This window comes from Mixophyes fleayi, chromosome 12, assembly GCF_038048845.1.
Source record: "Mixophyes fleayi isolate aMixFle1 chromosome 12, aMixFle1.hap1, whole genome shotgun sequence".
In the NCBI taxonomy this organism is placed as follows: domain Eukaryota; kingdom Metazoa; phylum Chordata; class Amphibia; order Anura; family Limnodynastidae; genus Mixophyes; species Mixophyes fleayi.
In genome coordinates, this window is record NC_134413.1 from 28,916,810 (window position 1) to 28,944,249 (window position 27,440).

At 40.7% G+C, this 27,440-nt stretch overlaps 1 protein-coding gene across 2 annotated transcripts in view; it reads left to right on the forward strand.

Moving 5' to 3' along the window:
- Positions 1-27,440, forward strand: part of RGS6 (regulator of G protein signaling 6) — a 321,463-nt gene that overhangs the window by 244,090 nt on the left and 49,933 nt on the right. For both annotated transcript variants that reach the window (XM_075193162.1, XM_075193163.1), the window contains exons 5-9: positions 254-360; positions 8,452-8,503; positions 19,912-19,976; positions 21,244-21,320; positions 26,892-26,973. In XM_075193162.1, the coding sequence (XP_075049263.1) occupies positions 254-360; positions 8,452-8,503; positions 19,912-19,976; positions 21,244-21,320; positions 26,892-26,973 (383 nt within the window). The remainder of the gene's footprint in view (positions 1-253; positions 361-8,451; positions 8,504-19,911; positions 19,977-21,243; positions 21,321-26,891; positions 26,974-27,440) is intronic.

Below are 27,440 nucleotides of genomic sequence, written 5' to 3' on the forward strand. Positions count from 1 at the left end.
ACAACTAGTAATGGGGCAACAATAGACAATATAAACATGAAATAAATATAGCGTGCATTGGTGGACTGCATGAATAACATTTTTGTACAGAAATACTTGTTCAAAGAGCTGATGCTCCAAGTAACATTATGTATTGGTCATTGTATCCACCACAATGATGTAGTGAATGAAGTATAAAGCAAATTATTGGACTAATGTCAGACTACATAAAGAGCAGAAGACATAACTAACCATGTCTTGTTCTTTCTTGCAGTTGAAGCAATACATTTAGGAAGCCTTATAGCAGCCCAAGGTTACATCTTCCCCATTTCAGATCACGTTCTCACACTGAAGGATGATGGGACCTTTTATCGTTTTCAGGTAGGTGAAGCCTGGAATGTATCTGTTATAAATTGACCAGTCTTTAACCTTAAGGTTAGAATGAATCGTTTGGGCTGCACTAGAGCTGAAGGAACAAAGTCATGGTTTAACACACACTATATAGACACAGTTTCCATGTTCCACCCAAATCTGTGTATTCCTTCTCACCTGTATGCAGGGGAGGGCTGTCAATTTTTAGCCCGGGGGCAAGACTAGACTCAGCAGCCTATTTTAAAGGAAAAAATGCAGGTGACCCAGCCCAAGGTACCCCACTATGGGACTGCCCCTCTGCCCCCTAGTCCCTCAACTTAGCCCGCCCCTACCCTACAAGAGGCATTTAGTATAAGGATGGGAGTGTGGTGGATAATGGTGTGGTCGATTGAAGAGTGGACATGACGTGGGAAAATTTTGGTTAAGATTTTTACTTTTCTTTAATGTTTTTGAGATATGGGAGTGCGTTAACTCTCGATAGGGGTGTGATTCATTAAGGCAGATTGCGTTTTTTTTTTTTAAAACTCATGTAAATTGGGCATAAGCACATACATATTCAATTAGAAGCAGGTCTGAAGATACAGTATGTGTCTTGTTGAATATGGGTCGAGAAAAGCTCTGCTCTAACAGACAGTATACTGCAGGATACATCCAATACATATGTGGAATATAAAGTCCCAAAAGAATATACAGAAAAAAAATCCTATTAATGTCACCTGTTAATACAGTTATTAATGACAAAATATTAGAAAAAATAAAATACAGTTATCAGTATGCTATTAATGACTATTGTACATAAAATATATTTATTAGGATGTTGCTATTGTCTACTGTACATAAAGTGATTTTTACAGTTGCGCTTGATTGCAAACACATGTTCTAGCGCCCATCATCACTAGTAATCGGCATTTACACTCGACCTGGTGCAAGTGATACAACAGAAAAATACGTACCTTAGAGACCCCCAAAGCTTGAATCAGACACTGCTGTGTGCACTCGAGCTTGGCACGTCCTTACTGTACATTGACCATGTGCATACTCTACTTCTCTTCCCTGTTCTGCCCATGAAATCGTAGGCTGCAGTAAGGATCCTTTATGCTTGAAGATGAATTGGAAGTTGCTGCATTCACTGGCATATAATCTGGTTCTGGGCATGTGCAGAGCCATTGTATGCAAAATACAGCACGTATCGCATTTACGTTCCTTAATAAATCATGCCCTGGCCTAGGTGTTTAATAATAGCCTGAAGGTCAATGAGCAGCAAATGGTAATAGTGATTAACTGAGTGCGGTGCTCAAACTGGACACAGACAGAGCAATGCTTGCCATGCGACAAGATGAGCACAATGCCTCGGGAATCAATGTTGTAAGTTGCACAAGGACCGAGGACAAGTTTGTGAACCAGTAGAACTATAAATGATGCAGCATTGTACAAATATGCCAGGTCTCTGTAATTTCCATTTATAGTTTTAAATATTAAAAATATGTTCCTGTAAGTTTGTTCCATAAATGTACCTATGCGACCCAATAAATGTACTTATTTTTCACTGCTAACCAACTTTACGGTGGAATTCTCATTCTGTATATGCAATGCGGCGCTCACGGTATTTTTGTTTTATTCTCCAGGCTTATAAATGAATAGTTGTTATAGAGAACTATTTAAAATGCAAATAAATGGCATTATAAATTCACACGTGACATGATGGTGATTATAAATCACCAAGGTCCACTGAATGTGATGTGCTTAGATGCACCTGCTCAGCAGCTAAGAATACCTGGAAATTGTTTTAAAATGTTCACATGTATTTTCCTTGAATGGGAAAGCATAATCTTTCTTTAAATGAACAATATAGAAAACCCTGAAAGTATACCGAGCTTATACTGATACTTGGAGTTATGGACTGGCAATTTCACAAGTGCCATTATGATGTCCCAAAAACAGTAATGCGCGATTATTTTTATAGGGCTGCCCACAGATTCTAAGTGAGCAAATATTGCATAGAATGATGGGCAAATCGGGTCCTTCCTCATTACTGCCGGATAGGGGCAGTAATGCACCAGACTGTGACTGATCCGAAAAAACAAAGAAGGTTATTTAATTAAATAGTCCTCATCCTCACCATTTATTTATATAGCGCCACTGATTCTGCAGCGATGTACAGAGAACTCATTCACATCAGTCATCAATTATTGAACGTATTTCCAGCGTTTTATAGCAGTTTATATGGCCTTGAAATTTCATTACATCGGTAGTGACAGAAATCAGTGCTGTGCGTGATTGAGGTGCACAAAAAGCGCATTGCACATAAATGAAATAAGTGAACAAAAATACCTGTAACTTAAGTGAAAAGCCACCCTGATTTTCTCTATCAGGAATTAAATGGAAAATGAATGAGGGTGAAATAAGTAGTGTATTGGAAGGAAAGCATAAACTTTAATTACTTGAATGATATAAGGGCCAAATACATACCTTCTAACATTCCTGATTAGGAAATAAAGACAAATAATACCATGTCCTTGATGCTTCCAAACTATGCTCAGTTTTGTCCAGCAATCACTTCTAGTGAAATCACATCACCTATTTAATGCCACCCATATTTTGACTACCACAAATCCAGCCAGTTCTGGGACTGCTGGCAAGTATATGAGTGTGATGATGGCCATACTTAGTGGTGGTGTGTCCCCTTTTGCAAGATATGCACTCTTGAACCCCACCATGATATCAAACTAATCATGCATACGATCTGTACCCATGGGTATTATATGCACAGACCTATAAAAATATGCACAGTTGAACAAATATATATATGTGCTGTGTCAACAAGTCCTGGCCTATCTAAATGATCCTTTGTGAGGTTCTGCAACCAGTCCACCAGCCAGGTTGATACAAAAAACTAAGGGAAAACCGCGCTTCCTGGATGTAAATGCTGCCTATAAGCGGAAATACCTTGTGGAAAAGGGGGGACCCTTCCCCTTTGGAAACAAATAAAACTGGATGGTATAACCTGGCGCAAGAAATGGATGTAGAATGGATGTAAATGTAAAAAACTTGTTTATTAATGTTTAGCATATGAGGTCTAAAGCAATAATATTTTGTTAGGAAAATGAGCCTCAATAGTAACCAGTGGTATTCAGGCCACTTCCAATGACCTATACATTATAATAGGTAGAAAAATGCATCAAAAAATGGATAAAAACAGTGGTATAAATATATCAAAAACATGAAGCAAAGTCCTGGTCATGTCAAATATTCTTAAACTCAAATAGAGAGTCCAAAACCAGCTGTTAGCATCGGCTGTAACCCAGCCCGATCTCAATACTGAAAGCTTTCAGAAACAAGATAAAAAGTAGTAAAAAGTCCTTCATTTGGCACCAAAATAAAAAATAAAGGTTAAAACTGACCTCCGTGGATGAAAAAAGGGAGATGAATCCTGGTCCGGCGGTGTGTAGTCCTCATGTATGCCCGCAGCATCTCCAAGGTCCTGTTCCTGTAGAGAAAGATTTCCCATCTGCCTTGGCTAGGTCCTGGCAGGTATATATTCCACGGTTGCGTTGAGATGCGGTCTGCGCATGTGCAGAGATACAATATAGAGCGATGTGTGGTAAAGGTATTGCTAGCAACACAAAAAGAGTTAGTGTCCGTTACCCTACGCATTTCACTCATTAAGAGCTTCCTCAGGGATGTATGTAGATGGGAATATCCTGCCATTTAGAGAAAGGCTCCTTCAACAACTAGCCAGGTTGTTCTTTTCACTCTACAAAGATCCAGTATTATTACCGGGAAGACTACTATTAGCAACTTAACCATGATTCTGTTGGCAGTCGGGGGCAGTCATGACTGAGAACTCTGGTACTATGAGTGTATCACATTTTTCTCTAGAAACAATGTGTATGAATACAAACTCTCTAATAGGGGAATATTTTGTTCCTCACTGAATTGTTTGCTGTATATCAGTTTTTAATTTTAAATTCCGTACAGTCGTGTGGAATTTTTAATTTCTTTTGTATGTTTTAATTTTATTGCATTAAGGAGCAAAATGAATAGCTTAATCATTTTTAAAACTAATTATTACTCCAATAAATTGTGGTTCTCTAACCTACTCATCTGTTTATTTAATAAAGGAACTCTATTCATACATTAATATTCAAATATAGCACCACTATTGCATCAAATCTGTCTACTTAGCAGGTAAGCAGAGGTCAGACAAGGGCAGCATCTTCTTCAATAGCTGTAGTGTGTGTCCCACCATGGCATCCCAGGCATGCTGTACCCCCTAGGAGTGTTTTTTTGTCTGCGGTTTTATTTATTTATGCACAGCTTAAGGTTACTGAAAGATAGATAGCATTTCAATGAAACAGAACAATGCAAAGAAAGTCAGTCAAAACAGTTATGATTTTATTTATTTTTAAGGCATGTTTGGTAGTATAATAAGTGTACTCTAATGTCAGAACATTCTAAACCAGTACACAATGGTGTAGCTAGAAATTTCTGGACCCAGTGCAAAAACCACAATGAAAAACTGTTCTTATGATTTGGTGTGAATATTCCATAATAAGGACATATATGTGGTATCATGGCACTATATCATGGTATAAGATAAGATAACAATACAGCTTTGTTTATTAAAGCGAAGGCAGCAAATGATTTAAGCCTGTTGAAAAAAAATGGTCTTATAGCAGTCACTTCCAATTCACCTAACACTGAAATGAGTCACTTCCAAGAGAATATGCATTTACTCTTGACTAGTGTAATCTTCATTCTTTAATCCTCTTCCTAGTAATAGTACTCATATAGCCTGGGGAACAGATTAGACCATTAATGAATGGTATGATGCCTTCTCACCAACTTGGCTGGTCAACTATGGTTTTATGCTTGTGGTGTGGTCTACCAGTGTGCTCTAATTCTTCTAAGGTAACATTCAGCCCCCTCGTGGGACCAATGACCACCATTTCCAAATTGATAACCGTATTTAAACAGCAGCTCAGACTTCAGTGGCTGCAATTTATTAAAGGTATGTGAAGATGGGACCAGTTTGGGACCCAGCCCAGTGGACGCAGGGCTCGGTACGGAAATTTGCATACATCAGTCCTCTCTGGAGCAGTGCTGCGTCCCAGGTGAATGATGGGAAGAGTGGTCCAGTGCATAATGTTAGGAGGATGAGGATGTTAATGGAAAATTATGATGATATGATGAAAAGGTATTAATGATAATGGATGAGGGGTTTATGATGGATGGACGATGAGAAGGTCAATGTTGAATGATGGAGAGTTAATGACAGAGCATAAGAGGTTAATGATTGGTGGGTAAATGGTCACCTATAAAAAAAATATATATATTCTTGGGTGCACACCCTACTGAATTGTGCTTTGTACTTCTATGGTACAGAAAGATAAGTACTCGGCTAGCCATAATAATGCAGTATTTCGGTTGGATGTTAGTGACCTCCATAGCACTAGTGTAAGATAAAGCTCTGTCTTACTGTTTAACTGCAGTCCAATATAAATCTGATAATTCCCCTTCCAGACTCTTATTATGCCGACCTGCAGCGCATTTACAATAGAGTAAAGGCCAGCAAATTGCTCTATACCGATTCAGTACAGTAATATAAAAACTAACAAAGGGACAAAGTGTTCCAAGAATGAAACGGACCTCTAGAGGTTTGGAGGCCTGGGTAAATGCTCCATTTGTCCTACCATAACACCAGCTCTGAGCACATGCAAATATTAATGTAGCCCAAGTTTATGTGGATGAAGCAACAGGCAAAAAGTCACCAGCCTTTAATTCAGCAAGATGTGGTCAGTAAATGCTGCTTATTCTCTGCAACCAGGGTCAAATAAACATATTAAGGTAACAGTGATCCTGTTTCCTGATTTCCATAATAATATTTCTCTGAGCGACTGCTTCAACCTTAATTTTCATAATGTATTCCCCATCACAAATAAGAGAACTGAACTTTTAACCTTAACGAGAAGCTATGAGACAATATCTACTGACAGCTAGCTAAGTTGTTACAATTGTTTAGGTCAATATAAATAATGTGTTAAAAAGCATACACCTTCAGGGATTTTACCTTGGTATAAAAGCTCACTCATTCTCGAAAAGGTTAAACCTTGTGATGCACTATGCTCACAGTCCCAGGGAGTACATCAAGCTAAAATTAGAGGTCTAGGTGTCAAACTGTAAATAACCAATGTGTCATTTGTAGTTTGATACAATACAATCTCATTGTTACCAACTGTCTGTCTAATTACCAGGGACAGTCCCAGGTTTTAAAGACTGGCCCTGAAAAATATTGTCCTTGCACATGTCCTTGTTTTCTTTATTGACCAATTGTACAATAATGTTCCACTTTTCTGCATGCTAGATGCAAATCCTACTATCCAGCTTTAGGAGCACATTTTTCATATGGTAAAACGCTTTGCCCAATACAAGGGGTCATCGCTGCAAAGCTTGGGGAAGCCTATTTAACGAGCATTGCGGCAGAATATTATCATTTAATTATCAGTCTATTATCAGTTCTGATGGCGATAACAAATGAAAATCAATGAAAAACTACTTTATCCTTGGAATAAAGCATTTTTTCAATGGTCAAATATTGTAAAATATTTTCTTTCACATATTTCATTCAATTGTTTTTACAATAAAATATTATTTATTTTATTCCAAATCTGGATTTGTGATCCACTGTTGATGCATGAGCTGGCTCGCTGTGTCACACATGGTTATATCTACTTAGCCCCTAACCACTACTCACCAGTATTGCCAAGACAGCTGAGTTTTGCTCAGCTTCATCGCCTATATTTTATTAATAAATTGCAGCTGTAAGTGTTTTTTTATTGTAGCGACAACCTAAGAAAAAATTTCAGACTTAGGGGTCTATGTATCATAAGATGCGGTGCTGCTAAATATGCTTCGCTGCACATCGCAGTGATGCATGTTTATGCACAGCTAAGATGCACTATGCCAGGGCTACTGGGAGCCCTGACAAAGTGACCCCTCTCCTGCGATCCTATCACCGGTAGCTTAGCGCTGCCAGTGACACTTTCACTATATCGGATTCTGCGAAGCCAGAGAGGCTTCAGCAGAATCCCATAGGAAATGACAGGTAACGCCATCCTGAGATGGCGAGGCGTTACCTGTCTACGCAATGTAAAGCTTATCAAAGCTTTATGCATTGCAGAACATCGCAGTCCCCATAGTAATCTATGGGGACTGTGATGCTGCACGTTATTAGCCTAAACGGAGGAGATTTCTGTGAAATTTTCTCCGTTAGGTAGTTAATGCATAGCAAATTTACTTAAAAAACACTGAAACAGCTGTTTCCGCTTCTTTTAAGTGGAATATTAGCTTGATACATAGAGCCCTTAGTGATGTATACTAATAAATGGACACCTTATTCTCTGTTCTTTATAAGTTAAAGATTTATTTTTATATTTGTTTTTTAAGATTGACTCAAATTCAGTGAAGAAGACAATGGAAATGATAGGACTCTATGGCCCAGAGAGACAGTGCCCTGTATGCTGTACTCATTGTAGATTCACCTGCTCAGCAGCAAAGTCTCCCTGAAAACTATATTAAAATGTTGACAATTATGCATTGGTACTGTACATTCACAAAAAAGCAACATAAGAATGTGGAATATTTATGGAAACTGTTCCACAAGTAACTGTGCAAAAAAAGATGGAGTTGTCTAAAGCAACCAATCGGATACTCTCATTTTTGTAGTGCAGTTTACAACATTAAAGCAAATTTTTAATTGGATGCTATGGGCAGCACTAACATTTCACCAGTTGTCAGTGGAATGGTTTTCATATATCTCCCTCACTGTGTTTACATTGTAGCTATACTGTATATACACAATGCCTTGAAGTCCTAGGAAAAATATAGAAGTAAGTCATAAAGGAAATGTAAGGTAATACAAGGAGTACATGCCTAAACCAGTATATTAAAGTTATCTGAACGTAATCAGCCCATTTAAGATGTTAAATTACTTAAACTTGTGTGCAGATTTCTGATGCAACCTTAACAGTCAGTTTGAATTCATGATTGAAATGATCTGGAATCTTGTAAAGCTGTTTTGTCACATTTTTCCCCTTGTAGGCTCCATATTTCTGGCCGTCAAACTGCTGGGAACCAGAAAACACAGACTATGGTAGGTATTAACCTGAAACGTAAATTTTATTTTATAGACTTGTCTTACTAATGGCTGATTATATTTACACATTATAATAATAGCACACATGTTTCAATCCCTTTGCCAAAGACAGCTCAATCATTTTCAGATCAGGTTCTGCTTTGGTACAGAAAACATGAGAGGTAAATTCTAGAATCTAGAATCTTGTTCATGGTGAGTCCTGTATTTTAATTACACAGAGTAGTTTAAGACTAAAATAGTATAAGAATGCTTCACCCCCCAGCACCTGTGGTATTTATGCCCTTGTTGCTCAGCCTTCCAGGTATTTTTTTTATAAAATACTCACATTACTTCCGCTATTCTACTGGGCCAGTGTTGACGCTAGTGAATAGTGAGCCACCTAGGGATTAGAGGAACCTTCTATGACATCATTACGCAGAGAGAAATACTTTGGCTTTGGGAGCTAGCATTAATTATTCCATCATCTACACAATTTTTATTTTATATTTTTATATTCGGCAAGTTTTCGTGTATAATTTTTAATTGCTCAAGTGACCAAAGGACAAATGCATACTGTAAAAAAAAAAAAAGTCTGGATAAAAAGTTATACTATAATACAGACGATAGTGTCATCTTTGTACCATTTTTATTTCTGTTCAGATAATTTTTGTTAGCTAGTGAAAATTACTCAGTATTAAAACATTTGCGAAGAGTTTTCATTTATTGCCATCAAATGCCAGGTTTTCAGTTCCACTTTCCCATCCCATAAGAGGAATATTGTCTACAAATATAGTAAAGAAAAAATAAATTATTGATAAATATGAAAGGGCAGGGGCCTCTCTCTTCATTTGCTTCCCAGATCAACTATGTGTACCCCAACCACAGCCTTTGGTCATCATGGAAAGAAGCAGTGGTGCCATTAATTTGGAACTTGTAAGAGCTGACCAATGGCTAAAGAAATAACGTGCAGAGCAGTATTCTGGAGCCCTCTGCTGTTAGCTCCACATCCAGAACTGATCTTCCACATTACTCTACTAGCGCTATGCTTCAGAAGACTGCACTGCTATTTGTTTATTCATTCGGTTCTTATGTTAGCCAAGTATTGCTAGCAATGATGAATATAAGCATAGGGCCTGATTCAGAATTGTAAGGCACGTATATGCCTATATACGTCATATATAGTTGAAGATGCTTCCAGGGCTGCATGAGTAGCAGATGTGTTCGCTTGACAACAGACACACCCCTCAGGAGCATTTTTTTTATCATTTATATATACGCAATTGCTATGTGTCACTCACCGGACTGTGAGTGCTTCTTCCCGGACATTTAGGAACCGTGGCCGTCCTCCATCCTGAGGGACTGCGCATGCGCAGCCCTTTCCATACCTCCAGTGTATGTTCCTTTAACTAAATTGGCAGATCAGGCAACCTCCCTATATTAAGCACCTGTGGTCAACACCACGTTGCCTGATCTTGGAGTCTCATTCCCCATGAGTCTCTGAAGGTGTTCCTGTGTTTCCTTGTTTATTCAGCCCAGCTGATTCCTGTGGTTTCCAAACCACTTCTACCTCTGTGGTTTCCAAACCACTTCTACTACTGTGGTTCCCATACCACTTCTACCATCTACTGTATCATCGTGACTGTGAGCTGATTCCTATCCGCTGCCTCCGTGCACTACAGTCTTCTAATCACTTCAACTCTACCATGTATCATTGGGACTGTTAGCTGATGCCTATCCGCTGCCTCCGTGCACTACAGTCCTTCATCCACATCCACTCACCTGTTCATGATTGTGACTGCCAGCTGATTCCTATCCGCTGCCTCCGTGCACTACAGGCTTCAACCTGCAACTCGTCTGTGTTTCTTCATCGTGACTGTTTGGCTGATTCCTATCCGCTGCCTCCGTGCACTACAGTCTTCAACCTGCAACTCGTCTGTGTTTCATCATCGTGACTGCTAGCTGATTCCTATCCGCTGCCTCCGTGCACTACAGTCTTCAACCTGCAACCCGGCTGTGATTCATCGTGACTGTTTAGCTGATTCCTATCCGCTGCCTCTGTGCGCTTCAGTCCTCAGTCCTTGTCAACTCTACCGTGTTTCCTTGAGTCTGCTGCCACTATTGCTACCCGCTACGCTCCGTGATCATCTGTTCCAGTTCAACTCTGCTCCGGTGTCCCATCGTTACTGCACCTGCTGGTTGCTATTGGTTACCTCCGTGTTCTCGCAGAGACCCGCTGCTGTTACTTCTCAGCGCTACTCATCCATCTACTGCTGATCCGCTCTCCACGCCTTCCTGTGTTCCCTGCTGGTCTACCTACCTGTGCGCTGCACCTGCTAGACTCCCGCTTCACCCATCCAGGGACTTGTATCCTGCTGGCCTCCTGCCCTTCAGGTATCTCTGCACTCCTGTCTGATTGCCTTCTCCTGAACCACGGTATGCATACTTCCCATTGACTGTGCTGTGTATTGCATACCTTGCTGGACTGTGTTGGTTCTCCTCTGGAGTGTACTATCTGCTGACTCTACTGCCATCATTGACTGTGTTATCTCATGCCGGATTACTTCAAGAGACTTTCTATATTGGCAGTGTTGTTCAGTCATTTATACATTTATATTGTGCATATTACTGTGGATCAAAGTCAAGGTGCCCGTGTATATATTGTGTTGCAGTCTCTCCCCGTGCACCTCCTCACATATATATTCAGTGGTACAACTTGCTAGTGGCAGACCACTGACTCCTGTTTACAGTTTCACCTGTTCCAGTATCCTCTCACATAGCAGTGGTACAACTTGCTAACGCAGACCACTGACTCCCCGGATACCTCCACTTGGATTCCATTCCTTCACTCAGACAGCGGTACAACTTGCTATCCGCAGACCGCTGACTCTCATCACCTCCTCGTTTCTGTTGGACATTCCTCCTCACTATAGCAGTGGTACAACTTGCTATCGCAGACCACTGACTACCTTCACGTGTCCTTTGTCCATACAGTTCCTCGTGTATTATTACCTCCATATTGCCAGTGCTGCTAGTCATAGACTGTCCTGAGCATCTCATCATCTGCTATTTCCTGTTCCGTGATCACCCTGCTACCAGAGTACCATATTACCACCTATACTGCTCTGGTAAGCCTATCACCTGGTGATCCCTGGGTAAAGACTCCTAGTGCCCGTGACAGTAAGATCAGGCCATGACAGACCCAGATACGGAACCTACTGCTAAAGAGATGCTGCAGCATCTGGTCAGCCGTGTGGAGCAACAGGATGCTCGCCAACAGCTGTTACTTCAATGTTACCAATCATTAACCTCCCAAGGAACATCTGGACAGACTGTTACAGCTAATATTGAAGCTCCTGTGCTTTCCTCCGTTTCCCCAGTGCCATCCCAGGTGTCTACAGCTCCTACGCTTCACCTGCCTACTCCGTCAAAATATGACGGGGACCCCAAAACTTGTAGAGGTTTCCTTAACCAATGTTCAGTCCATTTTGAACTCCAACCTCAAAATTTTTCTACCCATCGTTCCAGAGTGGCCTATCTTATCTCATTGTTTTCTGGACAAGCCCTGGCTTGGGCCTCCCCTCTGTGGGAAAGAAACGATCCAATTCTACAAGATAGTGCCAAATTCATTTCCACGTTCCGAAGTGTGTTCGATGAACCAGGTCGTGTGACCTCCGCTGCTTCCAGCATTCTTCGTTTGCGACAAGGCTCCCATACAGTAGGACAGTATGTCATTCAATTTAGGATCTTAGCCTCTGAACTTCAGTGGAACACTGAAGCATTAGTTGCCGCCTTCTGGCAGGGGCTCTCCGATAAAATTAAAGATGCACTGACTACCCAAGAGCTTCCTTCGTCACTAGAAGATTTGATCTCTCTTTGCCATCGTGTAGATATGAGATTTCGTGAAAGAGAGTCTGAGAAAACAACGGCTGTCAAAGCACCTCTTCGTTCAAACCCTCAATTTCGTCCAGCTCCATCCTCTGTGATTCCCATGGAGATAGGACGTTCCAAATTATCTTCAGAGGAGAGGAAACGAAGAGTAAAGAATAGACTCTGTATCTATTGTGCTGATTCCACGCATATGCTCAGCTCTTGCCCTAAGAGATCGGGAAATGCCAGGCCCTAACTAGTTCTGGAGAGGTGAAGTTAGGGTCCCTGGAGTCCTCTCCATTGTCTATGAAATCTAAAGTCTGCGCTTTCGATGTTACGATTTCCTTTGCTACCAAATCCTTTGAGTCACAGGCATTGATTGATTCCGGAGCAGCAGGAAATTTCATTTCTAAATCACTAGTGAATCAATGGTCCCTACCAGTGATCACTTTAAAAACACCCATTACTGTGACGGCTATAGATGGATCACGTCTCATCAATGGTCTCATCACCCAGAGTACGTCTCCAGTAACCCTTCAGATTGGTGTACTACACCATGAAGAAATTTCGTTTTTAATTCTTCCAGTTACGACAAGTCCGATTGTCTTAGGCCTTCCATGGCTTCAATGTCACTCTCCCCAGATTGACTGGCGCACCCCTCAAGTTACGTCTTGGGGGTCTGAATGTCACCATCGTTGTCTCTCTCAAGTTATTCCTCTTAAAGTACAGCAATCTTCCATCTCATCTTCCTCCCCGGGACTCCCTCCTCAGTATGCTTCATTTGCCGATGTGTTTGATAAAGCTCAGTCTGAACGTCTTCCTCCTCATCGTTCTTGGGATTGTCCGATCGACCTTCTACCTGGCAAGACTCCTCCCAGGGGTCGGGTCTATCCTCTCTCGTTACCTGAAACTCAAGCCACATCTGAGTACATACAGGAGAATCTCCAGCGTGGGTTCATTCGACCTTCCACCTCTCCCGCTGGAGCTGGGTTCTTCTTCGTCAAAAAGAAGGATGGATCATTACGCCCTTGTATAGATTTTCGTGGACTCAACGCCATTACTATCAAGAATCGGTATCCCATTCCGCTGATCACTGAGCTATTTGATCGCATCAAGGGAGCTCGGATATTTACTAAGTTGGATCTTCGTGGTGCCTACAATTTAATTAGAATCCGTTCCGGTGACGAATGGAAGACCGCGTTTAACACCAGAGATGGGCATTACGAATATTTAGTAATGCCCTTCGGGCTGTGTAATGCCCCCGCGGTTTTCCAGGGTTTCATCAATGAGATCTTTCGGGACTTATTATATGTATGTGTCGTTGTCTACCTGGACGACATATTGATCTTCTCACAGGACCTGCCTTCTCATCACCAACATGTGGCAGAGGTCCTCTCCAGACTACGGAAAAACTCGTTGTTCTGTAAATTGGAAAAATGTTCATTCGAGTTACCCCAGATTCCATTCTTGGGGTATATAGTTTCCGGAGTTGGCCTGAAGATGGATCCAGACAAAGTAAATGCTGTACTACATTGGCCTCAGCCAACTACTCTTCGTGCCATCCAGCGTTTTTTAGGTTTTGCCAATTACTATAGACGCTTCATTCAAGACTTTTCATCCATTGCATCTCCCATTGTGGCCTTAACTCGGAAAGGGGCTAATACTAAGCAATGGTCATCTGAGGCTCTCCAAGCCTTTCAAATCCTCAAAGAGTCCTTCTCGTCTGCTCCCATTCTGCGACAACCTGATGTGACACTCCCCTTCTTCCTAGAAGTAGATGCCTCTAATGTGGGCTTAGGAGCTATTCTCTCCCAACGCTCGGAGCAACAAAAATTACATCCTTGTGCCTTCTACTCTCGGGGTCTTCTGCCCGCAGAGAAAAACTATACTATCGGGGACAAGGAGTTGCTGGCCATCAAAGCTGCATTAGAGGAATGGAGATACTTGTTGGAAGGAGCTCGCCATCCGGTGACGATCTTCACGGATCATAAGAACTTGTCATATTTGCAATCTGCTCAATGCTTGAACCCTCGTCAAGCAAGATGGTCTCTTTTCTTTTCCCGTTTTGAATTAATTATAACCTTCAAACCAGCTGCTAAGAACAAGAAAGCTGACGCTCTATCTCGAGCTTTTGTGACGTCCTCTGATGTAGAAGAGGTTCCCAACCATGCTATTCTAGACCCCAAATGTATTTCTCTGGCTGCTTCATCCACCAAAATGCTACCATTTGGGAAGACCCTTGTGCCTCCTACTCTGAGGAGGAAAATCCTTTCGTGGTTCCATGCCTCTCGTTTTTCTGGACACGCCGGTGAACACAAGACCTTTGAGATTCTCTCTCGTAGTTACTGGTGGCCTTCAATGAGGAGAGACGTCAAAGAGTTTGTTGCTTCCTGTGATTTATGTTCTCAGTTCAAATCCTCCCGCAGAACTCCAGCAGGGTTGCTGCGACCACTACCCATTCCGTCCAAGCCTTGGACCCATATTAGTATGGATTTCGTTACTGATTTGCCACCAAGTAAGAATCACAATACTATTTGGGTAGTGGTAGACAGATTTTCGAAGATGGCCCATTTCGTCCCTCTGTCCGGTTTACCTTCCTCGTCTACTCTGGCTGAACATTTCATTAAAGAAATCTTCCGTATCCATGGATGTCCGTCTGAGATTGTGTCGGATAGAGGAGTACAATTCGTTTCCAGATTCTGGCGGGCCCTTTGTAAAACCTTGGGCATACGATTAGCACTCTCATCTTCTTACCATCCGCAATCTAACGGACAAACGGAACGAGTCAATCAAGATCTTGAGACCTTTATTAGGATGTTCTCTTCAGCCAACCAAGACAACTGGGTAGAATTGCTTCCTTGGGCTGAATTCGCCCATAACAACATGTACCATGAGTCATCATCCAAAACTCCATTCTTTGTGGTCTACGGTCACCATCCGTCTTTTCCGGAATTTCCTGCCCTCCCGCCCACCCAAGTTCCTGCTGTGGAGACTGCTTGTCAGACCTTCAAAAATATCTGGTCTCAGGTCAAAACCTGTTTAAAGAAGACATCTAACAAATATAAGTCTTTCGCAGATAAGAAGAGGCGGGCTATTCCACCACTAAAAATTGGAGATCGTGTCTGGTTATCCACCAAAAATATTCGTTTGAAGGTTCCATCTATGAAATTCGCCCCTCGTTTTATTGGTCCATATAGGATCATTCAAGTTATCAATCCAGTATGTGTTAAACTTCTTCTTCCTAAGAATCTTCGGATTTCCAATGCCTTCCATGTGTCCTTGCTCAAACCTCTCATCATCAACCGTTTCTCGACTCCTCCCTCAGCACCGCAGCCAGTTCAAGTTCATCAGGAGGAGGATTTCGAGATTACTGAGGTATTGGATGCAAAAATTTCGCGAGGAGTCCTCCGTTTCCTCGTTCATTGGAAGGGCTTTGGTCCTGAGGAGCGTTCATGGATCAAAGCTGAAGATCTTAATGCTCCTGCCCTTCTGAAGAAGTTTTATTCCAAAAATCCGGACAAGCCCGGTTCCAGGCGTTCTGTGCCCACCTTTAAAAGGGGGGGTACTGTCACTCACCGGACTGTGAGTGCTTCTTCCCGGACATTTAGGAACCGTGGCCGTCCTCCATCCTGAGGGACTGCGCATGCGCAGCCCTTTCCATACCTCCAGTGTATGTTCCTTTAACTAAATTGGCAGATCAGGCAACCTCCCTATATTAAGCACCTGTGGTCAACACCACGTTGCCTGATCTTGGAGTCTCATTCCCCATGAGTCTCTGAAGGTGTTCCTGTGTTTCCTTGTTTATTCAGCCCAGCTGATTCCTGTGGTTTCCAAACCACTTCTACCTCTGTGGTTTCCAAACCACTTCTACTACTGTGGTTCCCATACCACTTCTACCATCTACTGTATCATCGTGACTGTGAGCTGATTCCTATCCGCTGCCTCCGTGCACTACAGTCTTCTAATCACTTCAACTCTACCATGTATCATTGGGACTGTTAGCTGATGCCTATCCGCTGCCTCCGTGCACTACAGTCCTTCATCCACATCCACTCACCTGTTCATGATTGTGACTGCCAGCTGATTCCTATCCGCTGCCTCCGTGCACTACAGGCTTCAACCTGCAACTCGTCTGTGTTTCTTCATCGTGACTGTTTGGCTGATTCCTATCCGCTGCCTCCGTGCACTACAGTCTTCAACCTGCAACTCGTCTGTGTTTCATCATCGTGACTGCTAGCTGATTCCTATCCGCTGCCTCCGTGCACTACAGTCTTCAACCTGCAACCCGGCTGTGATTCATCGTGACTGTTTAGCTGATTCCTATCCGCTGCCTCTGTGCGCTTCAGTCCTCAGTCCTTGTCAACTCTACCGTGTTTCCTTGAGTCTGCTGCCACTATTGCTACCCGCTACGCTCCGTGATCATCTGTTCCAGTTCAACTCTGCTCCGGTGTCCCATCGTTACTGCACCTGCTGGTTGCTATTGGTTACCTCCGTGTTCTCGCAGAGACCCGCTGCTGTTACTTCTCAGCGCTACTCATCCATCTACTGCTGATCCGCTCTCCACGCCTTCCTGTGTTCCCTGCTGGTCTACCTACCTGTGCGCTGCACCTGCTAGACTCCCGCTTCACCCATCCAGGGACTTGTATCCTGCTGGCCTCCTGCCCTTCAGGTATCTCTGCACTCCTGTCTGATTGCCTTCTCCTGAACCACGGTATGCATACTTCCCATTGACTGTGCTGTGTATTGCATACCTTGCTGGACTGTGTTGGTTCTCCTCTGGAGTGTACTATCTGCTGACTCTACTGCCATCATTGACTGTGTTATCTCATGCCGGATTACTTCAAGAGACTTTCTATATTGGCAGTGTTGTTCAGTCATTTATACATTTATATTGTGCATATTACTGTGGATCAAAGTCAAGGTGCCCGTGTATATATTGTGTTGCAGTCTCTCCCCGTGCACCTCCTCACATATATATTCAGTGGTACAACTTGCTAGTGGCAGACCACTGACTCCTGTTTACAGTTTCACCTGTTCCAGTATCCTCTCACATAGCAGTGGTACAACTTGCTAACGCAGACCACTGACTCCCCGGATACCTCCACTTGGATTCCATTCCTTCACTCAGACAGCGGTACAACTTGCTATCCGCAGACCGCTGACTCTCATCACCTCCTCGTTTCTGTTGGACATTCCTCCTCACTATAGCAGTGGTACAACTTGCTATCGCAGACCACTGACTACCTTCACGTGTCCTTTGTCCATACAGTTCCTCGTGTATTATTACCTCCATATTGCCAGTGCTGCTAGTCATAGACTGTCCTGAGCATCTCATCATCTGCTATTTCCTGTTCCGTGATCACCCTGCTACCAGAGTACCATATTACCACCTATACTGCTCTGGTAAGCCTATCACCTGGTGATCCCTGGGTAAAGACTCCTAGTGCCCGTGACACTATGAAACATCATTTACACTTGCATAAGCTAGCTAATACAGCAAGAACAACTTCCTGACATACGTGCAGAAAAAAAATATATATTATTTTTTATCTTCGCTGCAACAAGCTCTGCAAATCCTATTCTATAACCGAGCAACTACTAAATCATCTGCAAATCATTTGCAAACCTTGCTAGATCAGGTGTTCGTCATCATCTGCTACTTACACCTGCCCCTGACCATCTGGAAATTGAATAGCTTTTTCAGCTGTGTCTGAAACTATATCCCAGTCTGAATCACAGTTGCTTGAACAGGCCCTAAAATGTACATTGCCTACGTTAGTAGGCCTCTACCCTCTCCCTTCCTCTTCAGACATAAGTGCCTAAAAGTCACAGTTTTGTACTTTCACTTTCTGAGTATGCAAAGTGCGAAAAAATGCAAAGATTTTCCGCCCAAACAACCAAAACACTGTCCTATCTCAAGACTGATAACCACATATACACTATCACACTTATATAGCCCCATTACAAAAAACACATGGAAAATCTCTGTGCCCACATGGGCTTTAAAAATAAAAGAAACTTAACTAAAAAAAACTGCTTGTTGTAGTAGAGTATTACATACTCTACTACAACAAGCATTTAGTTGCATTAGCATCATGTTTGAAACCAATGGAATGTAAAAATAATAATTTATTCTACAGGAATTTTAGGAATACTGAACAAACCACTTGATCTTCTGCTAGCTCAGACAGAGGTACTATCGGTGATTTTCAAATGACCCATATGAAACTTTTACGCAAAAAACACCCCTTAACAAATATTTCCATACACTTTATGACCCTAGACCTGATGAAGTAAGGATAACAGTACATTACCACTACTCACCCAGGGGCTGTTGGGCAGGGGGCGTTTACCCCCTGGGCCAGTCCCATACTGGGCTACCTTGGACTGAGTCACTGGGCTACCTGAATTTTTTTCCTGTAAAATGTTCCTAATAGACTGCTGAGCCGGGTCTCGATCCCTGGGCTAAAATTTGCCAGCCATCCCTTGTACTCACCCCACTAGAAATCATCTCCTCCATGTTTTCATGTGGCTGGAAAACTCAGCCACGCTCCGAGTGCCAAGCATCCCGATGCTAGCACTCTGCATCTGTTATGAACAGCAGCCACAACAGAGGAAATGCCAGGCAACTGGATCTCAGAATACAACAAAACTGCTTCGTCTCCTACAGAGGCACGATCCTGATAGGCTGAGTAAAGTGGATTTAACGGCCAGTAGTGGTAGGGGGCCTAGGTCACCTAACGTGTAATCCGGCCCTGGGTGTTAATTGTCCTCTGAGGTCTCGTGTTTTTCTGTGTGGTTGTGTGATGTTTGTCTGGCAGTAAGGGGCCTATGTACTCTTTACTTTTTAGGATGATCCAGTATTTCTAAAGGACTTTATTTATTTTGTAGCTAAAGTTGTATTTTGTAATAAACTTAATTACTTCAGTTTTAGGTTGTGTTGTTATTATTAGATTGTATTTACAAATCTGTGGAGGCTGATTGAAGTTGTTGGGGTTTTACATTGCATGTTAATGATTGTTGGTCTATTGGTTTCTTTGGGTAGGGTACCCAGGAGGCATTGGTCTTTTAATGTCGGCAATGTGATTGGTAACAATCACACTGACGAAATTGTCCACTTGTCACACAATGCAAGTGTCGGCATTTAACCTGCCGACATTTTCGTGTTGGCAAGTTAAGTGCTGACATTTATAGTGTTGGAAAAATGTACACCACCGTTTTCTTCTATTCTCTTTTAGCATCCAATACCATGGTACAGGTTCCCCCCAGTGCTCTTCAGCAACAGTAATCTAAATACATTTTACCCACCTCAACCAACAGTTCCCATTCAACCCTTCATCCCATTTAACTGTTCACTGACAGCCATTGCATTACATTTTTGACAAGTCTGTTTCTTTGCTTGATCACACACACATGTACACATACCAATCTGTAGTACAAAAAGTGTGCTTATTAGCAATATTTAAACCGCAATGATTATAAAACATATTAATAAAAAAAATGATGAATATTAGCTATTCCTACTACTTAACAAAGTGATTTTCTTTTCTTTTTTCTAGCTATCTATCTATGCAAGAGGACCATGCAGAACAAAGCAAGGCTGGAGTTAGCAGACTATGAAGCCGTAGGTATACCGAGATCCCAGCCTGTAGGAAAAAGGGAAACAAAGTATTTTGAAGTAAAATGTGTCTTTCCGCTTGTAACAAATGACACGTTTGAAAATGATCAAAATGAAATTTAAAGAATATTTTTTGAATCGTAATAAAACATAAATTGATGTATTTGCATTCGTGGAAGCATCACTGGTTCTTTTATTAGTAAACTCCATTCTAGGACTTGTTCTGTTACAAAACTAATGCAAAATACTTTCTAAGTCCTGAATTGGATTTATGTAACCTTAATTTATGGTGTTTGTAAATTGCATTCACAAAGAAATTGTAATCTGGTAATTGTCATACTTTAAACAGTATCACGTAATACACAAGAATATACTGTTTGACTGCTGAAACCTGATAAGTAGATACAGTGTGTTAGAATAACAACGTCTTTCAAATCAATTTGTTATGAATAAAAATGAGTGAAGTTCTCTTTTAATGCCAGGATTAGCTGTTCAGTTTACACTTCAGCGTTACGTTATGCATCAGATTAGCATTCTGTTGTCAAACACAGAAAGTGATAATCAGCATTAATTGGAGACTGGGGAATGACACAGTGCCTAAAAACTGAAAAGAAGTGTTTTAAAACCCCACATTTTTAGGGCCACTAAATCTAAAATATATTTACAAACCTAATTGAGTTTTCACAAGTACATACTAGTCCCCAATGTTTCTATACCTGAACAGGACATGACACAGTACAATACACACTGTATGCAATACAGCTGAAACTAAGCTATTGTTTTTGTTGTTTGGTTCTGAGAGCCCCCTCCTGCGCATTTCCTTTTATACAGTATATATTTCTATATTTTACTCATACCTGCACCATATTAAATGACAACCTGCATTTTTGGTTTTGGTGTCCTATGACTGTATGGAATATAGCTCTGTGACATTAGGTTATCACAAGACTAGTAATTTTACTGAATAATTTCACTATATGTATTGTATAAATAAATTGTACCAATAGGTTTTTTAGTGCTGCAAATACAAAAACTTTCATTGGTATAAAAAATACACAACTTAAGAAGGATATAATTCCTTTATTGCAGACATTCCCAATGAGTAAGCACACCAGATAAAATGTTTGAGGGGTTTTAATACTCTATAGATGGCTGGAAATTATTTTCTAATAGTGGTCCATTAGCAAAACATTGATATCATAGTGCCAGCATGTAATGCATTATTTACACGCTAAATATTTCTTCTTTTGTCCCCTATCTTACTATTTGTCAGGAAAATTTAGCAAGACTGCAGCGAGCGTTTGCAAGAAAATGGGAGTTTATCTTTATGCAAGCAGAGGCACAAGTGAAGTAAGTGTTATCAGGATGCAATAAACCTTTCCTCATGGGCATGTTTGCTAGTACACCAGCCACTTACAGTTAAAAGCTCATAGTTTGGTTTTTGAAATGAATTGTAGATGACGTTAAAACTGCTGTAAACTCACGAAAATTGTAAAAGGTTTGAGGTCCAGACTGCTTTTCCATAGCTTACTAAAAAACTTTCTCTTCCACACTTAGCCCAGGTCTACAACAACACTAACACTTTGCAGGGAGGAAAGTTCCATCCTGCGCTAGAGATTCATAGTAATTCTAAAATCCAAGAAAGTTCCACAGGCCTATTTCCCTCTTGAAGCTGTTTGCAAAAATGTCATTTAAGTAATATGAATAGAGACAGAGCTTGATATATTATAGCCAGGAAATGAATGATTTAAATCAGGCCTGTCCAACCTGCGGCCCTCCAGGTGTTGTGAAACTACAAACCCCAGCATGCTTTGCCAGTAGACAACCTGTTGATATCTGGAAGGGCATGCTGGGACTTGTAGTTTCACAACATCTGGAGGGCCGCAGGTTGGACAGGCCTGATTTAAATGATCAGCTGGAGGGGTCAAAACTCAATCAATATAGTGCAGCTTATAGTCATCATCACCATTGTGTATTGTTTCACCTTTAAGTTTAAATTATGTTGCTTTTACGTCACCACGTCCATTTATGATTTATAATTATGTTTAACTATTTTGTTGCTCCTCTTTGGCACTCAATTTTGCCGTAATCTCTTGAACGACGTGAAGGGAAAAAGAAGACATTATATAAGTGTATTCCACCCAAATTACATTCTTGTAGATTATGGCCTAAATTTCATCTGCAACCTGCCTCAATTGCTTAGAGAAACTTGATAAATTTAGAGGAGAGGGAAACATACTATATATAACGTAAAAAAAAACAATCAATACATTTCAATTTGACAGTGTCACCAGCTGCATACAAATTAATTGTAAATTGTAATTATATTAAAGTACAGGAGTAGAAACAAGGTTGAATAATCACATAAATGCATCACATTTTAGGAAACTGAATAAATCAAACAATGTCACGATGCTCCAGAAGAATGGACAGGAGTCTAAGGGCTAGATTTACTAAGCTGCGGGTTTGAAAAAGTGGGGATGTTGCCTATAGCAACCAATCAGATTTTAGCTTTCATTTATTTAGTACCTTCTACAAAATGACAGCTAGAATCTGATTGGTTGCTATAGGCAACATCCCCACTTTTTCAAACCTGCAGCTTAGTAAATCTAGCCCTAAAACTATTTGTTAATAGCGATCATATGAGACACATTAGTGTAATGTACCAGCTACACTGAACCAAGTGGGTTTTTTCATAGATGACTTTAATAAATGGAGCGTAGACATGATGAATGTGATAAGCAGAAGGAAGAAACAGAATATTCACAGCAGGCAGACCAATTGGTCTCTCTAGCCTGTCCATTTACTTTATTAAGGGTTTAGTCTGAGGACAGACCTTTTAAGTATGTAATTATTCATGTCATAAACATGGGTGACAGCTGTTATCTGGAGACAGGAACATGTCCCTACATTGGTGGATTTAATACATCTTGTAGATGACTTTAATATATCCAGGTCCATACTCATTTGGTATGGGGCTCACATTTAGGAAGAAGGATAAAGCTATTAATTTCACAGCGTATAAAAAATTCTTTATTACAGTCTCACATGACAGATTAAATATACATAATTTTTATGAGCTTACTGAATAATGGTTCTACATTGGAGCTGAAATGAAATTTCCATCTTCTTTAAATGATCTCTGCCATGAAGCTAATATTTCCCCAGGAAAGTGTACGTGGAGGGGTAGATTTACTAAAAGTACCAATCAGATTCTAGCTATCATTTATCTAGTACATGCTAGAAAATTATAAAATGAATATGACTGGTTGCTATGGGCAACACCTCCACTTTTTCTTTTTAGAAGTTATTAGTAAATCTACACTTGTTTTATTATTGTAACACCAGAGATATCTTTTGGAGGAGCGTCTATAAGCTCCGCAGAAGGAGTTTTCTGACTTTGTACCTTTTCAAAATGCAGTTCTAGTAAGGGATGAGCAGCTTAGAAGATAGCTATGTCTGTGGTAATAAATTACAATTCCCTTCAGAAATTGCATCCAGTATACTTGCCAACTTGTAGTTTTTACCCTTCAAGGAGGGAACGTGGTGACACCATTATGTCCTTATAGCCCCCCCCCAGGAAAGGCTATCTGTCTTTCCCCTGTGACATCACCACCAAGTTTCCTAAGGGGTGTATTAGTTCTTATTCCTTGTAATACACAGATTTTATTTCAGTTTGATCAAGTAGTTTGCATGAAGTGAACCTCATATACAGGTGTGTTTTACCTTCACTGACAATTATGCATTCCACCATGAAAAGTTTTGACATGTGTGATGTGAAATAAGTCAGCTCTCATCATACATAAATGACAACATTTGAGGATATATTGTTCAAATGTTCATATTTTCATGTCACTTGTTTATATGGCCCATATTTACCCATAAACCACTCCTGTATAATAAGACCTTGCTACCTACTTTGGCTCAAAATGCATTCCCCTTATTTCAAAAGTATATGCAAACATGTACAAGGACCATGCACTATGTCTAGAATCATTGTAAGCCATCAATACAATCATCATACAACACTTTGATGATAGAATCCTGAGGAAGATGCACAGTTCTGTCAGAAGGGCCCTAGGCACCCTGACTGTATATACTAAGATGAAGTACTGCCACTCTTTCAGCTGCTAGAAACAGCTCAGCTCTGTATGTTGCTTATTCTATTTTTTTAAATTTCTGCTGCAAACATTTATCCCAGAAGTCGCATTGGACACAAAAAATTAAACTGCAAGCTACAGATGGGAAAATAAGTCTGAAGAATTTATTGGAGATGAGAGAATCACTCAAAATTTAAAATGGAATCAATTCGCCAATTTCCTGTCTAGCATAATTACTGTCTAGTTAATTCTGTGGTGTGACTAATGTGAGTGGGAGCTAGGCAGAGTATTTATTAATATTGTTTGTGAAATGTTGTTGTCTTATTTTGTGTTTTATTATGCTTCAGAGTTACACTTTATTACAGAAAATGTATGCAGTTTCAAACAAGTGTTGCAGTATTTGATTGAACAAAAGCTGTTTTTGCCTTGTAGTTGCTATGAAGTATATTAAAAGCAATAGAACCACATTAATGTGACTGAAAAAGGATGTTATAAAAATATATTAAAATCTAATATACAATATATTTAGAGAAAGAGAGAATAACAGATACCAATACATGATAGATAAATGTATTTTTTCTTAATTTTTTGATAATTGCTCCATAGAACTGATTACTAATTAATAGGCATTTTAAAATTATTATTATATTAAAAACCTATAATTACTAGGTTCCGAAAAATACAAGCTTAGCTTGTTTGCAGATGACATTCTGCTCACTTTGATTTCTTCCCACACCTCGCTCCCGAACTTGCTCACCTTACAGCTTATGGGCTCCTCTCTGGCTATAAGATAAACCTCTCCAAGACTGAAGCTCTAGCGCTTCACCCCCCTTGACCCCAGGTCTCCTCAGAAGCAATTTCAAATTTTTGTGGCGGCATTCTAAAATAAAATACCTAGGAATCTTTATTGCCTCCCAGTATGATTCCTAATACGTGGAAAACTTCCCCGCTATAATTAAAATAATCTGTTCAGTTGGCAAAAACTAATTATCTTCTGTCTGGGTAGGATAGTTGCCTTAAAGATGAATATCCTGCCCTTTCTGCTCTACCTCTTTCAGACTCGCAAAAACCCAGGTTCACCCTGATTCAATTACACCACTGGTTCTCTCAATTTGTTTGGCAGCATAAGCCCCCGTGCACTAGCTTCACGACTCTGTGTAGAGCGACGGTTAGTGGTGGCAGAGGCTTTTCAGACCTGTATTATATTGCTACCCATCTGAGTCTAGCTGTGGCCTGGTTTACTAAAAGTAAGGGCCCTCAATGGATTGACCTGCAGTCCTCCTGTTGCCATGTTCCGTTTTTTTTGGATGAGTTCTGGGGGTCCAGCGGGAGATAGTCCTTTATCATTGAGATCACACCCTTTAGCACTTTTCACCTGTAGGATATGGGACTACTGTAAGCTCCACGTTGAGACTATCTCCAATCTCTCTTTCATAGCGCCTCTCTGGGATAACCCTGCATTCATCCTGGGGCAATGCCTTTCCCAAGTTTAAGGTCTGGCGGGAGAAGGGTATCAGACTGGTGGAAGACTGTTTGCACACTGATCAATGTATCTCAATATCACTGCTGCAAGAGAAATTTGACTTCCCAAACATTAGCCTATTTGCTTATCTTCAAGTAAGACACTATGTCGACTCCCTCCCTAAGCCTGATATTACAAGACCCTTAACTCCCCTGGAATCTCTATGTGTGAATTCACCCATGCAATGGGGTATCAGTTCCAACTTATACAATCTGCTCACATTCTCCAATCTGACACCCCCATTCATGAACTACGGTGGAAGGCTGATTTGGGCAGTTCACCAGATGAGGACACTTGGACAACAATTCGGGAAAGGGTTTCTAAGACTTCCATTTTCTCTGTCGTTAAGGAAAATGCATATAATATCTACTACCACTATTACCTGGTTCCTACCCAGCTGATAAAGATCTTACACTTCCTCGACTTATGTTGGAGGGGCTGTGGGGAACAGGGGTCCTTTCTCCACATCTGGTAGACTTGCCCAAAAATCGCTTCTTTCTAGGATGATGTAGGTGCTCTGATCAGTAAGGTCACTATGGTCCAAGTTCTCAAATGGCCATGGTCCTTTCTTCTGGGCCCTCCTATAGAGATACTGGATAAGTACAGAGAGAAATTGTCTGTCCAGATAACATTAACCCTGCTAGATGCCTAGTCGCAAAACACTGGAAAAATCCAGATCCTCCCTCCAGACAGCAACTCCTCAATAAAATCTGGTTCTTAGCGACTATGAAAAGAATGTCAGCAATCTTAAATGAGAAAATACACAAATTCTCTCAAATTTGGGGTTGATTGGTCCATTTACAATGGCACCTCTGTCCCCGCCTCGCTGCCTAACCAAGCTCAGTATTTATCAGCTCTCTTCCTATGAACAGAGTTGGGTAAGCCAAATTCTATTTTATTATTTTTATCATTATTAGGTAAGATATAAATGATTCACCGGCCACCGGTTACCGGTGGTTCCGGGTGTGGTCTTATCATCTCCTCCCCTCCTTTCGTCCCACTCTTCCCTTAATTATTCCATACACCTATATACTATTGTATGCCTCATTCAAACTGTTTATCTGCTCTCAGTTGTTATCATACATCCACCTTTGTATAACATGTATTTGCTGCATCCGAGATTTTTGTAAGTTCCTTATGTAACTTCCGAGTTATCACCTGTGTTTGCCCACTTCTGTTCATTTGGAATATTTGTGTATTGCATACCAAAAGCTATAACTAAAGTTTTTTTAAAAAAAAAACAAACAAAACAAACCCTATAATTATAGTTTACATCGTTTTGAATGTGTTCATTTGCAGGATTGACAGAAAAAAAGATAAAACTGAAAGGAAAATCTTGGATAGCCAAGAGAGAGGATTCTGGGATGTACATCGACCAGTGGTAAGGATAAATATTCTCTAAAAAAAAATTACTTTATTATTGAAAGGGAAATGGAATTATTTTACAGACTGGATTTATTTCCACTTCATTTTAAGAGTACTTTATTCAATGTTTTTATATTTTGCATTTATTGATTTCAGTAGGAACTGCATTCTGGCTAGATACCGTAAATAAATGAAATCTAGTAACCAAGCATAAGAAAAAGATGGAAAGCTTGCATGCCTTTACAAAGTAGTAACTATGAGATCAAACATTTTTCGGACAGGGTTGTTTTAATTAAAGTGTGAAAGTCTTTGTGAAGGGCCCAACAATACAGATCTCACACCATTATACATCACTATCCCAAAAATCTTATCCATATGTGCTTTTTAAAACATTTAATTCCCAAACCATGGACATCAATATGGGTTGGTCCCCCCTCTGCTGCTATAACAGCCCCCACTCTTCTGGGAAGGCTTTCAACTAGA